The 15,442-nt window shown below is 46.3% G+C and overlaps 1 protein-coding gene across 1 annotated transcript; it reads left to right on the top strand.

Annotated features, from left to right (window-relative positions):
• Positions 1-4,734: 4,734 nt before the first annotated feature.
• On the top strand, positions 4,735-14,435 carry PDRG1 (p53 and DNA damage regulated 1). Its single transcript, XM_007523063.3, has 5 exons — positions 4,735-4,930; positions 7,705-7,780; positions 8,969-9,043; positions 12,701-12,781; positions 13,383-14,435. The coding sequence occupies exons 1-5, from the start codon at positions 4,844-4,846 to the stop codon at positions 13,463-13,465; spliced, it is 402 nt and encodes a 133-aa protein (XP_007523125.1). The 5' UTR covers positions 4,735-4,843; the 3' UTR covers positions 13,466-14,435.
• Positions 14,436-15,442: the final 1,007 nt, after the last annotated feature.

Here is a 15,442-nt window from a genome sequence, read left to right as displayed (position 1 = left end):
GATTATGCCTCATGAAATAAGTAAAGAGATGAAAGACAACTACCAGGTGGTTTCACTCATGTGGAATCTAGACAACCGATACACATGAACTTGAAAAAAAAAAATACAGAAGCAAGCAAACTGTTTCTAAGACTCGTGAGAACTACGGTGGTTATCTTTGGGAAGCTGGAGGGTGGGGATACAGAATTTTGGTGGTGAGTGTTGTGTTGATATACACTATAATCTTACAATCTTATAACCCATTATGAATCACAAATTAAAATGGAAAGAAAAGAAGAGAAATTCTGCTTCTTGTTGAGTCCGCTTATCTACTTCATAAACATCAGCTGAGCACCTGCAGAATGAATGTGCAGTCACACGAATGTAAAGATCACTAGGTTGGGGGTAAAGGGGAGTGAAGGCCTCCCCTCTATCTGCCAAACCTCAAGGGCACAAGTGAAGCACAGGAAGGAACTTGGACCACCCAGATGCCTTCAGGGCAGTGTACTAGGTCCTTGAGACAAAGAAACAAGCCAGAAAGACAAGGCTTCCATCCCCAGGAACCCAAGAACTAGGAAGAAAGATGACCAGGGGGGAAAAAAGTGGTGTTTCCAAGTTGCAGAGATGGGGGAAACCCAAGAAGTCATGGGGCCAGGGGGACAGTTTCATTTTGAAAGTTGATAATACAAACTGAATGGGTGGGGGGAGCGCTATGTAGCAAGCACCCAGCAGGGCCTCAACAGTGTGAAAGGGGCACCTATGGCCCTTTCTTTCTTTTTTTTTTTTTTAATTTTTTTTTAAAATATTTATTTTATTTATTTATTCCCTTTGTTGCTCTTGTTGTTTTATTGTTGTAGTTATTATTGTTGTTGTCGTTGTTGGATAGGACAGAGAGAAATGGAGAGAGGAGGGGAAGACAGAGAGGAAGAGAGAAAGATAGACACCTGCAGACCTGCTTCACCGCCTGTGAAGCGACTCCCCTGCAGGTGGGGAGCCGGGGCTCGAACCGGGATCCTTATGCCAGTCCTTGTGCTTTGCGCCACCTGTGCTTAACCCACTGCGCTACAGCCCGACTCCCCCTTTCTTTCTTTTTTAAAGAAAAAGTTTATCTTTATTTATTTATTGGACAGAGGCAGCCAGAAATTGAGAGGAAAGGGGGTGATAGAGAGGGAGAGAGACACCTGCAGTACTGCTTCACCACTTGATGGGGGCCAGGTGGTGGTGCACTGGGTTCGAAGCACAAGGACCACTTGTAAAGCTTTTCCCCTCTAGGTGGGGATCAGGGGATTGAATTTGGGTCCTTGAACATTGTAACATATGTGCTCAACAAGGTGCGCCACCACCTAACCCCCATTTTAAAAAATTTATTTATAAAATGGAAATATTGACAAGACCATAGGGTAAGAGGAGTACAATTTCATAAAAATCCCACCACCAGCACTCCATATCCCCTCCCCTCCCCTGATAGCTTTCCTATTCTTTATCCCTCTGAGAGCATGGACCCAGGATCATTATGGGGTGCAAAAGGTAGAAGGTCTGGCTTCTGTAATTGCTTTCCCGCTGAACATGGGCATTGGCAGGTCGATCCATACTCCCAGCCTGTCTCTTTCTTTCCCTTATGTGGCAGGGCTCTAGAGAGGTGGGGTTCAGCCTTAATACACCTATTAAAAGACACAGAGTAGGAAGATGTATCAGAAAACACAACCCAACAATATGCTGTCTACAGGAAACCCACCTAACTCAACAAGACAAACACAAAGAAGTGGGGTTCCAGGACACATTGGTGAGGTCATCTGCCCAGAGAAGTCAGGCTGATGTCATGGTAGCATCTGCAAATTGGTGGCTGAAAAAGCATTAAGATATAAAGCAGAACAAATTGTTTTAATAATCAGGAACCTAAAGCAAGAATACAGATGAGATTGGGGGGGGTCTCCATTTTGAAAACAAGCTAGGAATTCTATTTTAGGTATATTCCAAGACCCCTTCTTCCGTAGGTTCTTGCCTTCATTTTATCTCCTCTTTTCTCTCTCTCTCTCTCTCTCTCTCTCTCTCTCTCTTTCTGTTCCTCTTTCCCTCACCAACACAGTTTTTGGGGGACTTCACACATATATGATTCTACCACTCCTGCTCTGGTGAGCCCTTTTTTTCCCCTTTATTTTTTCCCCAGCTATAGGATGAGAGACAGAGAGGAAGCCAGAAGCATAGAGAGAATGAGAGACACCACAGCACTACACTACTGCACCACAGATAAAACCTCCCCTTTGCAAGTTATTCCTATATGGTGACCAAGGACTTGAACCAAGACACTTGAAGTGGGGTCCATACAATAAATGTAAAAAGATAAAATGTGTGGGGGAAAAAAAAAACATGAGCTTTCTCCTGGTCCCTCTTTCCCCTTTCTGACTACACCTCCTCCCTCTCCCCCTTGCTCACTCCAATCCACTTATACTGATTGTACTGTCCTCTCAACTTGCCAAACAGAAGCTCTCCTCAGTTTTTTTCTGTCAATAGTTGCTGTTCCCTCTGCTAAGAATGCTTCCCCCAAAATATCTATGTGACCCACCCCTTCATTTCTACTTCTCTGTTCAAATGTCACCTCTTCAGAGAAGTCCTTTCTGACTACCCCATCTCAAATAGCTTTTCTATGCTGCCCTGCTCTACTGCTGTCCACAGAACTTACCATCATGTGACAATCTGACTACTCATATGTTTAGTATCTGTGCCAGACTGGAAGGTTTCTGAGAGCCTGTCTAGTCCTGCTTATGGCCAGAGCAATCAATACATTTATTTGTGAAACAGATGGTCCAGAGACATAAGAGGCTCCTAAACTACTCCAAATCCAGGTCTAGCTATCTCAGTCTTGGGTATGAGCTTCCTGCCCAACATCCCCAGGGGCCAGGGTGCCCTTTAAGGGCCAGTCACCATCCGAAGAGCTGCCAGTGTAGAAGCTTCCTCAGCCCCTCCCAAGCCAGGTCTATCTGGCAGGGGCCAGTGCCCTGCCTGACCTAGTCTTCTTTGGGCCTCAAGATGAAAGAGAAACCAGTTCTGAAGTCATGGCCTCAGGGATGCTGACCATCCTCATTTCCATCCCCATAAAATGTTTCCCTTTCCTTCACTAGGCCTGTGCCTGTATTTCTGAACCAGAAGGTGTTTATACAAAACATCCCCGGTTTGGCAACAAATTCACCCTCTATGAGGAATCTTTAATGAGTCTCCTTCTCTCCCTACACTGAGTGCTGATAGGAATATTAGCCGTGTCTTTGGCAGCTGAAGGCAGCCAAGGGCCAGCCTAAGAGGAGGTGCTGCTGGGACATCTGGAGCCACAATTTTGGGAGAAGCCTTTTTTCAAGGTAAAAAGACAGCTGTGGGAAGGGGATACAGTATAATGGTTATGCCAAAGACTTTCTTGTCTGAGGCTCTGAAGTCCTGAGTTTAATCCCCAGTACCACTGTAAGCCAGAGCTGAGCTGTGCTCTGGGATAGAGGGAGAGGGAGAGGGAAAAGGAGAAGGGGGAGAGAGAGAGAGAGAGAGAGAGAGAACGAACCAGAGCATCACTTTGACAATGCAGTGATAGAGATCAAACTCAGGACCTCATGCTTGAGAATTCAATGCTTTATCTACTGCACCACTTCACAAGATGTTATTCATTCATTTAGTAAGTACTCACTGAATCCAATGGTATCAGATTCTGTGCTGGGGAAGGGATCTAGTAGGGAATGAGGCAGACAGAGGTCGTGTCTGTGCAGGTCAATGCGTCTAGGGAGATAGATATTATTAGTCACCCAAGCATATGCCTGCAGCCTTAACAAGAACATAAACAGAGGTCTGGGCGCCATGAGCGCTTACAATGGGGGTGTGCTGGGTTGTCAAGACACAGGCTGGCTGTCAAGGAGGGCTTTCTGGAGGAGGTGGACACTGGACTGAGACCTGAACAGGAGCTGGAGGCAGAGGAGCAGAAAGTGGGTGCCTTGGTGGAGGTTGTGGGGGGTGGGTAGTAGAGGAAAAGTGTTACCAATTGTGTGGCACAAGGGGAACCTCAAGGAGAATATTTTCTTCGCTGGTGCCACCTCAGCACCTAACCCTCTTGGGTACATACTAGGTGCTCAAGTACCTCCCTAATACTTCCTCTCCACTTTTCCAAGCTTTGGGTCCATGATTGCTCAATAATTTGTTTGGCTTTGTATGTTAACTCTCTTTTCAGTCACCAGGTTCCAGGTGTCATCAGGATGCCGGCCAGACTTCCCTGGATTGAAGACCCCACCAATACGTCCTGGAGCTCAGCTTCCCCAGAGACCCACCCTACTAGGGAAAGAGAGAGGCAGACTGGGAGTATGGACCGACCAGTCAACGCCCATGTTCAGCGAGGAAGCAATTACAGAAGCCAGACCTTCTACCTTCTGCAACCCACAATGACCCTGGGTCCATGCTCCCAGAGGGATAGAGAATGGGAAAGCTATCGGGGGAGGGGGTGGGATATGGAGATTGGGCGGTGGGAATTGTGTGGAGTTGTACCCCTCCTACCCTATGGTTTTGTTAATTAATCCTTTCTTAAATAAAAAATAAATAAATAAATAAATAAATAAATAAAAAAAAAGAAAAAAAACGTGGCACCAGGAGCAGTCAGCGCTATGGACTGTGCTCTCTGGAGCCTGCAGGGGGCGCTTCAGCCCCACCCACAATACTAGGCCCTGCCCCTCACGTCGGTCAAAAGGGTTGCGTGTTTGCCTGCGCGCCACACTTCAGTCGCGCATGCGCGCCGGGAGCGCTTTTCTGAACGGCGCATGTGCAGGCAGGCGACTCAAACCTTCCAGGAACCTGAACGGAGGTCGCGAGGTTGCAAAGCGCGGCCGGAGCTGGTGTCGCCATGCTGTCCCCCGAGGCGGAGCGGGTGCTGCAGTACCTGGTGGAAGTGGAGGGACTCGCTGAGGAGGTGCTGGCGGACAAGCGACAGGTGGGAGGCCTGCCCGTCCGCGGCACTGGGCCCGGGCCGTGCGATCTGGGGCTGCGGCGGGGAGCAGCGGGATGTGCCGTGCGGCTCTGCTCCGGCCACTGCCGAGACTCGGAGGCCGGGCGGGTGGGGCGACGTGGCCGGGCTCCCCCCTCCCCCCGCGCTGTGCTTCAGCCCTGGCTGCACCTGTGGGGTGAGCGCCCGCCCGGTGCCAGCCGCTCCTTCCTCTGCACCCTGCCCTCCAGATCCCCACCCACCATCCCGCCTTATTCAGATGCAGTTTCTGGGTCCCTCTGAATGACTTTGGCGAGAAGGACCCTGCAGACCTGGAGGACGTAACCGGATAGATTTTTCTTTTTCTTTTTTTTAAAGATGAGTCTGGCGTGCTTCCAAGTTTGGGCTGTTTGCTGTCCAGTTACACCCTCCACATCTCCCCATGTATGCTCTCCAAACACGGACGTTTGAACCAGACCGCAATTCCTGTGCGGGTCTACAGGGTCCATTCACGAATTCGCGAAGCCACCAGAGGAAACCTTTCCTGGCAAACTCCCCTACCTGATTCTGACTTAGTGTCAAGAGAAATCCAGCAATACTAATCTGGAGTAGTAGGAGTGGAGGGCACCGAGGTGGTAGAGAAGAGCACAACAGCTGTCAAGTGTAGCACATGTGCCGCTTACTGCCTGAGAGAGCAGCACTGTCCCGTCCAAAAGCCAGGTTTGAACCCAGTTGCCGCCTATGAGTTGTGTAACTTTCCCTTCTTACTGGCTCCTCGAGATCGAGAGCTGTGAACTGGATTCATCTCACACGTCATTGAGACAGGAACAAAATGAATTAGTCTTATCCTATGATTTAGTCAATGTTTCCTTCTTATAAAAAACTATATTTAAAAAAAAGAAAAAAATGAGTTAGCACAGAACCTGATGCACACAGGTGTCCTGCAAAGGTAACAATCACCCATCACACTTTAGTGCAGTGTTTGATTTAAAGGGCGCTTCTTCCCAATACTTGACAACCATCAGATCAACCTGAGTGGAGATGAAGAGTTAAGAGTCATTTCTGTTTCTCCTGCTCTTTACCCCAATACTCAGTCAATACCAAAACCTAAGTCCACCTCTAAAATTTGTATGGCCCATTCACCTGTCTCTGTCCCCAGTATTCTCATCCAAATCTATCTCGCACCTGTTCCCATGGTAATGGCCCCTCACCAGCCCCTTGCCCCACCCCTAATATTCTGTGTTCCATACAGCTGCCAGAGCCATGTGCACACTTAAATCATTTTATTGGGGTGGACCATCTTGGTTAATAGTTCACAGTCCAGCTGTTGGCACATGAGTACAATATATATTTTTAAATATTTATCCCCTTTTGTTGCCCTTGTTTTATTGTTCTAGTTGTTGTTTGTATTGATGATGTTGGATAGGACAGAGAAATTGAGAGAGGAGGGGAAGACGGGGGGGGGGGAGAGAAAGATAGACACCTGCAGACCTGCTTCACTGCTTGTGAAGTGACCTCCCTGAGGTGGAGAGCTGGGGGCTCAAACCAGGATCCTTAAGCTGGTCCTTGCGCTTTGCGCCATGTGTGCTTAACCCGCTGCGCTACCGCCTGACTCCCTCTGTCCTTGTTTCTTAAGTTCCACCTACAGGTGAGATCATCCTGTATTTGTTTTCCTCTTGTTGGCTTATTTCACTTATCAGGATTCCTTCAAGCTCCAAGACAGGGCAAAGGATATAACATCATTTTTAACAGCTGAGTAGTATTCCATTGTATATATACACCACAACTCTTTTAGCTACTAATCTGTTTTCTTTTTTTTTTTTTTTAATATTTTATTTATTAATGAAAATGATAGGAGAGAGAGAGAAAGAACCAGACATCACACTGGCACATGTGCTGCTGGGGGTTGAACTCAGGACCTCATGCTTGAGAGTTCAGTGCTTTATTTATTGTGCCACCTCCCGGGTCATGCTACTCATCTGTTTTCCATAGAAAGTAAGCACACGGGAGTTGGGCGGTAGTGCAGCGGGGTTAAGCGCACATGGTGGAAAGCACAAGGACCAGCATCAGGATCCCGGTTTGAGCCCCTGGGTCCCCACCTGCAGGGGAGTCACTTCATAGGTGGTAAAGCAGGTCCACAGGTGTCTTATCTTTCTCTCTTCCCTGTCTCCCCCTCCTCTCTCCATTTTTCTCTGTCCTATCTAATAATGATGACATCAATAACAATAATAATAACTACAACAAAAAAAAACCAAGGGCAACAAAAGGGTAAATAAAATTTATTTAAAAAAAAGCACACTCATCTAAAGAGATATGTGTACCCCAAAGTTCATAGCAGCACAATTTGTTTTGTCAGTACACATTTGCCCAGTGCTTTCTTTTTAAAAATATTTTTATTTATCTTATTGGAGACAGAAGTTGAGTGGGAAAGGAGAGACGGAGGGGGGAGAGACAGACATGCTTGCAGCATCGTCCCCCTCTGCAGGTGGGGGTTGGGGAACTGAATCTGGGTTTTTGAGCATGATAACGCACACTCAACCTGTTGTACCACCGCCTGGCCCCTTCCTTGCCCAGTACTTTCTTTGGGGAAGACAGCTGTGCAAAGCGCTGTTCTAATAGATGACAGGAGTTAAAACTGATGTATCTGCACATCAGTCCATGTTTAGTCAGGACTTAGGAATAACCCAGGAATACTACCTCCTTTCAGTCAGGTACTTTATCTGTTGAGAGGGGCAGGTGAGAATAAGAAGTAGTGGAGTTCCCTCCTGCACCATGCTTTTCAGATTGTGGATCTGGACACCAAAAGGAATCAGAATCGGGAAGGCCTGCGGGCCCTGCAGAGGGATCTCAGCCTGTCTGGTAAGTATAGACTTTCTCACTGGAGTTCTGGAGACCTGCTCAGTTTTCCATTCCAAGATGCTGTTTTACCCCTGGGGTGGCATGAAATGAGGCTGGAGAGATGGGCCATGGGTAGGCCCTAATGAAGGGCCTTAGAAACCCAGACAAGAGGCTTGACTTTCATTTGAAGGAAATGGAGAAGCAAAAACCTCAGTTGTTTCTCATTTCTCTAGTGTAAATCCAGAGTTCTGCAGGATCCCACACACTCCAGACCCCTGTGACCTCATCAGTATCACTTCTCACTCATTGTCTCCATCTACACTGGTTTCCTTGCTGCTTCAAACTTTCCAAGGGTGTTACTGTCTGGCTCACTTTCCCCAGGGGCCTGTAGGACTCAATATCCTCATTTTTTTTGCCCGAATATCACATGACCAGCAAGGCTTTCTAGACCTAGTATAAACAGTGATATGCCCTTCTCTTTCTCAGACAATCCCTATTTATTTATTTTTAAATAGATTTTTCAAGGTCTGACAAATCATACCTTTGCTTACTTATTTCCTCTCCTTCCCTATGAAAGCAAAAAGTTTACTGTTAATGTTCTCTGCATCTGAAACAATACCTGATAGGTGCTCAAAGAGAATTTGAAGGGGCTGGTGGGAGGTGGGGCAGCATAATGGTTATGCAAAAAGATTTTCATGCCCGAGTCTCTTAGGTCCCAGGTTCAATCCCCAGCACCACCATAAGCCAGAACTGAGCAGTGCTCTGGTGTGTCTGTATGTCTGTCTCATTAAAAAATAATAAAGACTTTTGGGGGGCCGGGTAGTAGTGCAGCAGGTTAAGTGCACATGGTACAAAAGTGCAAGGACTGGCTTACAGATCCCAGTTTGAGCCCCTGGCTCCCCACATGTGTGTGTGTGGGGGGTCGCTTCACGGCATGTGAAGCACGTCTATAGGTGTCTTATCTTTTATATATGTGTGTGTGTGTCTGTCTCCCCCTCCTCTCCATTTCTCTGTCCTATCCAACAACGACAGCAATAACAATAACAACAACGATAAACAACAAGGGCAACAAAAGGGGAAAAAATAGCCTCCAGGAGCAGTGGATTTGTAGTGCAGGCACCAAGCCCCAGCAATAACCCTGGAGGCAAAAAAATAAAGATTTTTTTTTAAAAAAAAGAAATTTGAGGGGATAGTCACCTGTCATTTCAGAAGACGTGATGGTGTGCTTTGGGGACATGTTTATCAAGATGCCTCACCCGCAGACAAAGGAAATGATTGAGAAAGGTAAGGCTTCCTGGGACTGGGTTGGGAGTACAAGCTGCCTTTCTCACCAGCCTTCTTAACCCAGACCTGCAGGTTAGGCAGCTTGAAGAGAGATGGCTGTTTTAAAGGGTTGAGACTGATGGGGGTTTTAATTCCTGTTCTGCCACTTACATTTCATCATCTCTAAAAAAGAGAGTAGGGGGGGTCGGCGGTGGCATAGTGGGTTAAGCGCATGTGGCGCAAGGTGCAAGGACCGGTTAAGGATCCCGGTTAGAGTCTCCGGCTCCCCACCTGCAGGGGAGTCGCTTCACAGGCGGTGAAGCAGGTCTGCGGGTGTCTATCTTTTGCTCCCCCTCTCTGTCTTCCCCTCCTCTCTCCATTTCTCTCTGTCCTATCCAACAACGAACAACATCAACAATGGTAATAGTGATAACCACAACGAGGCTACAACAACAAGGGGGAAAATGGCCTCCAGGAGCGGTGGATTCATGGTACAGGCACCGAGCCCAGCAATAACCCTGGAGGGGAAAAAAAAAGTAGGTACACCGCACATTTGTTGTGAAGTTAAGATATAGTATTGTGTCTAGCATAGTGCTTATTTATCATTGTCTATTCTTGAGGAATGGGCTGAGCCACAAATAATAAAACCCAATACATTTAGGCATAAGAAAGAGTTCTATGGGTGGGGGTATAGCATAATGGTTATGCAAAGAGACTTTCATGCCAGAGGGTCTCAAGTCCCAGGTTCAATCCCCAACACCGCCATAAGCCAGAGCTGAGCAGTGCTCTGGTAAAAAAAGAAAGAAAGAAAGAAAGAAAGAAAGAAAGAAAGAAAGAAAGAAAGAAAGAAAGAAAGAAAGAAAGAAAGAAAGAAAGAAAGAAAGAAAGAAAGAAAGAAAGAAAGAAAAGAAAGAAAGAAAGAAAGAAAGAAAGAAAGAAAAGTTCTGGGGAGTCAGGCGGTAGCGCAGCGAGTTAAGTGCAAGTGGCTGCAAAGCGTAAGGACCTGTAGAAGGATCCCAGTCTGAGCCCCTGGCTCCCCACCTGCAGGGGAGTCGCTTCACAGGCAGTGAAGCAGGTCTACAGGTGTCTATCTTTCTCTCCCCCTCTCTGTCTTTCCCTCCTCTCTCCATTTCTCTCTGTCCTATCCAACAATGATGACATCAACAACAATAACAACTACAACAATAGAAAAAAAGGAAGTAGAGTTCTGGTTTTCTTATGCAAGTTGTCATCCAGATTGGACAGTCTGGGACTGACACAGCGGCTCTGCAGAATCACTGCAGCACATTCTCGTGCTTGTGTCATCCTGTAGGCATCTACATGTGCCAGAATAAAGACAAGGCAGAGGACTTTCTCTAAATATGACCTTGCCTTCTGTTTTTGGAAATAAGTCAGGGACTCTTAACATTTAGTTGACCAGAACTAAGTCACATGACACACATAGCTAAAGGGGAGCTGGAAGAGTGAGCTTTTATTTTTCACATTCCTTGTAGGGGAGACTGCTGAAAATGAACGTTTAGGAGAGTAAACTAGGATCTGCCACAGCACAGGTACTCAACACATGCTCCTCAAAGTCTTCACAACCATTACCCTCTTTGGAGGAGCATAAAGGCAAATGAGTCAGGTGATGAATGAGCCCTTGACTGGGGGAAGTTCTTGACAGAGGAGCCAAGAAAACCAGCAAGATTGCCTCAGTCCTTAAAAGTGTCTCTATGCTTGTTGAACTCCAAATGCTAGGAATGAAAACTCAATATAGTTTGAAGGTGATGCTTTCAGCATCCTATTGAAAACATACCATAATATTAAGGCTATATAGTAGGGCCTGGGCAGTGACGCACCTGGTTAAGCACTCAGCATTATTGTGTGCAAGGACCTAGGTTCAAGCTCCTGGTCCCCACCTGTAGGGGGAAAGCTTTATGAGTGGTGAAGCAGGACTGCAGGGGTGTCTCTGTCTCTCTCCCTCTCTGTCTCTCCCTCCCCTCTCAATTTCTGTCTCTACCCAATAATAAATAAATAAATACTTAAGACTTTATAGTTAAGAGTTGGATGGCGGGCTGGAAGCTGTTTGGGCTAAGCTTTCAAGGGTATATTTTGTCTGGTTTCAGGATCTGATCCTTAGCCCTGTTGACCCAAAAATCTGGCTTTAGCTCCATGCCTAGAGTGGTACATCATCATTCCTGGTTCTCAAAGATTGAGAAGCAGGTCAAACAAATTCTTCAGAGATTGGTATTGTGCCTTTACAATAAGTAATAGAACCCAGGCCAGACAACTCAGCTGGTCAGGGCTTCTCCCCATTAGAAGGAATGACAAATGACAAAGGAAAAATGACAAAAACTTCTGTTTCTACCTGCTGAAGGTGACATTTGACCAGTTTGTGACATTAGCCAGTTGTCTCAAGCCTTGATAGCCACCTTGATCATTTTTCTGCTTCTTGTGATCCAGTTTACCTTCAGGTACAGTCCATCAGAGGAGGATAATGACCTTTTGATTTATTGTCATTAGATTAAGCTTGGTATTAGGCTTGTCCTTTCTTTTGATAGTACTTTTCTTTTTAGAAAGTTTTTCTAAATTTTTTATCTTTATTTATTAGATAGAGCTAGCCATAAATCAAAAGGAAATGGGGAGAGAAAAAGAGACACCTGCAACCCCGCTTCACCACTTGCAAAGCTTTCCTCCTATAGGTGGGGACTGGGGGCTCGAACCCCCAACCTTGTACATTGTAACACGTGTGCTCAACCAGGTGCATCACTACCCAGCCCCCCTTTGATAGTTTAATCCCATGTTAACCACAGTCAGTGCTTTCCTAAAAGCTCCCTCACCTTGATGGGCTTGGGAGACACCTCAATCACCCATGTTCTGACTATTTTAAGATGAACTGGGTTTAAGCTCTTTTTTTCTTTTCTTTCTTTTTAAATATTTAGTTATTTGAGAGGGATAGGAGGAAAGAGAGAAAGAACCAGATACATGTTATATGTGCTGCCGGGATTGAACTCAGGACCTCAAGCTTGAGAGTCCAGCACTTTATCCACTGTGCCACCTCCTGGACCAGAAGGCTCTTTTTTTCTTACATTATAATTATTTCTTATGTTATAGTTCACTGCGGGAGAGTGACCTTCAATCCTGATGTTTTCTGTGCAAATTCCATCCTTAGGGACTTTGCACAGTGAAGAAAAGGCCACTGAACTGGTGTGTTCAGTTCTCTGCTAGCCTCATTCAGTGATACCGGACTGGTCATGCCCCTCCTTTAGCCTGAGTTCTTCACTTGGTCTCTCAAGTCCCCTTTTCCTTTTTGAATCAGAGTTCTTTTTCGTTTTCTATTTATTCCCTTTTGTTGCCCTTGCTGTTGTTTTATTGTTGTAGTTATTATTGTTGTTACCGTTGTTGGACAGGACAGAGAGAAATGGAGAGAGGAGGGGAAGACAGTGGGGAAGAGAAAGACACCTGCAAAACCTGCTTCACCGCTTGTGAAGCGACTCCCCTGCAGGTGGGGAGCTGGGGGCTCAAACTGGGATCCTTATGCCGGTCCTTGTGCTTTGCACCACCTGCACTTAACCCGCAGCGCTACCGCCCTACTCCCTGAATCTGAGTTCTTTTAAGAGGTTGGTGTCTCTGATTACTTTTGGGTCAGTCTGTCTGTAGCATAATCTTATGTTTGCCTCTTTTTTTTTTTTTCCCCAGATCAAGATAATCTGAATAAAGAAATAGAGAAACTCCGGAAACAACTTAAAGTGAAGGTCAACCACCTCTTTGAGGCCCAAGGTATTGACTTGGGGGGGAGGGGGTAGTGGGTAGGAGGTGGGAGACTGGAAATGAGAAGGGAAAGAGCCATCAGTAAGGACTTTGAGGGGCAAAGGTGGGAAGCACTTCCCAGGGGGGTGATGGCTGGACAGCATGTAAGTGGCCTGGACAGCATGTAAGCGGCGTTAAAAGTTCTGGCACTGACTCATGAATTAGGGGAGTTTGTAGGTTCTTTTCTAGACACCAGGAATGGCCTGGGATGACTCATTATAACCTAGGGCATGGTGTTGGTAATAGAATAGTGCTCTAGGGGACTCAATGCTTGGAGTCAAGGCTGGATTTCTGAGGAAACCTAACCACTCCAGATCGGTCACAGGTCTGGCAGATATCTGAAGGTATCTGGATAGTAGAGTCATGACTGCAGATTGTTGACTCGGGAGCTGATGTCAATGCAACTGGTCCAGTGCATTGCAGGTTAAGACCCTTCCCTGTCAGACCTTGGTGACGTGTTGGCAGCATGAATGTGCTGCTGCAAACCCCTTTCTGGGGATTAACTCCAGGACCAGTAGGGTGTTACATAGCAGGAAGATTAACTCACTGATGGATTGTCTTCTTCCTACAGGCAAACCAGAGTTAAAGGGTTTTAACCTGACTCCCCTCAACCAGGATGAGCTTAAGGCTATCAAGGTCATCTTGAAAGGATGAAAGTCAAGAATCAAGATGGGGACCTATGACCAGCAAACCCCCACCCCCACCCCGTTATGGAGGACCCTGGATCCTCCATTACTTCCCCTCAACCAGGATGAGCTTATGGCTATCAAGGTCATCTTGAAAGGATGAAACTCAAGAATCAAAATGGGAGACCTATGACTAGCATCCTCCCTGTTGTCATGGAGGACCTGGGACCCTCCAGTCTTGACACCTGCAAAGATAGGATCCACCCTTCAAAGGGACAGGCATCGAGAACCAGGCCTGGCTCCTGGATGAAGTCTGTTTGTAGTGTTTAGCTGCTTAATGATGGCAGGAGGGAACTCAAATCACTGGGCTGGATAAACACACAAGACCCATTGACAGAATGTGGCAGTCACCAGTGGGTGGGTGGGGACCATCCTGTAGGGGTGTGAGAATGACTAGCAGGCATTTCAAACAAGGGCCTGCTGTCCAGATGGGCGGTGGGCAGATAAGGGAAAGGGGAAGAGTGGGAGCTTCATTCCAGCTTCATTCCTTTCAGAAAGGGAAACATTTTGAAGCTGCATGAATAACAATTAGGAATAAAGCAGGATGCTCACAGGTGGTTTCTGAAGGAAAGACAGCATCTTAGTGTGTTATAGACATTTGTGGGACAGAGACACCTTTCCACCCACCCCCATCTCCATTTTGGCCCTTAACTTCCAGCTTGCCTGCTTGGATACTGCTTGTCAGCTTTTTGAACCTGCTCTTTAGTTAGAAGGCCTTGCAGAAACCTGAGCTAGTCATAAATGAGGGAGGCTGCCTCATCCAGGATGGCCTATTCACCGCCCCTAAAGTAAAGCCTGGACCAGCGCTATTCAAAGTTCCTGTCTGCCTTCAGTGAACGGTCCTACTGTGAATCTGCTATAAGAGCACAGTGTGTCTTCCCTTCATTGAAGGTTCAATAAATGTTATTTAAATAAATGAATAGCAGCTTCTAATCTTCCTTTAGTAAGATGCCATCTATGAAGCAACAATGGTTTCTGTCTAGTACTATTACACTATTAGCAGGATTAAACAGGCAGTCACACAGAAAATGGCAAAATGAAGTGGGCATACTGCTTGTCCCCATCACCTGATATTTGTATGGGAACAGACAGAATGGCCGGATAGATGTTAATTCTTCTATAAGAATTAGAAATTTGGGCTTCTAAATTTGGATTTTCAGGTTTTTGTTTTTGTTTTTTTCCAGAGTATCAGCTCTGGTTTATGGTGGTGTGGAGGATTGAACCTGGGACTTTGAAGCCTTAGGCCTGAGAGTCTGTTTTGCATAACCATTATGCTATCTACCCCCACCCTTAAATTAGGAGTTTCTTTATTTTCCCTTTTGTTGTGCTTTTTTCTAATTGTTGTAGTTATTATTGTTCTTTTTATTGGTGTCATTGTTAGATAGGACAGAGAAATGGAGAGAGTAGGGAAAGACAGAGGGGGAGGAAAGATAGACACCTGCAGACCTGGGAATACTGTGAGAACCGGGTTGAGCATGGTGAGGCTTTTCCCACTGAAAAATGGGGAACTGAGGAAACGAATCTCCCTGTCAGACTTCCTCTTGCTAAGGTTGAGCTGGGGAGAAAGTACGGGCCTCAGTGCTTTGCTTCCCTGTCAGTCACTCCCTGTCTCCAGAAACCCTGCATTTTTCTGCCTCCAGGGGCGTGGCATTCCTTAAAACATTAAGCCAGCTCCCCTGCTTCACCCTGCATTCCTTGATAGAATAGCCCACTCTCTTATCTCCATATCAATGTTCTGCTTTGTCTAACAAATGACTTAAGGTTTCCTCCCTATTTCCCCACCCATTCTGCTCATTTGATACATTCTTTTCCTACCCTCAAGACCCTCCCTGCCTGCAAAGTATTATTAATCCTACCAGTTAAACCCCTGGCAACAGTAGCTAAGGAAGTTCCTACCTTTCCCAGCCCCCTTTCAACTTTCTCCACCCCTTTCCTAACCATGTAT

The sequence above is a fragment of the Erinaceus europaeus genome, chromosome 1, assembly GCF_950295315.1.
Source record: "Erinaceus europaeus chromosome 1, mEriEur2.1, whole genome shotgun sequence".
Classification (NCBI taxonomy): Eukaryota; Metazoa; Chordata; class Mammalia; order Eulipotyphla; family Erinaceidae; genus Erinaceus; species Erinaceus europaeus.
Note: the sequence above shows the minus strand (reverse complement) of the source record. Positions and strands in the feature narration are given on the sequence as shown.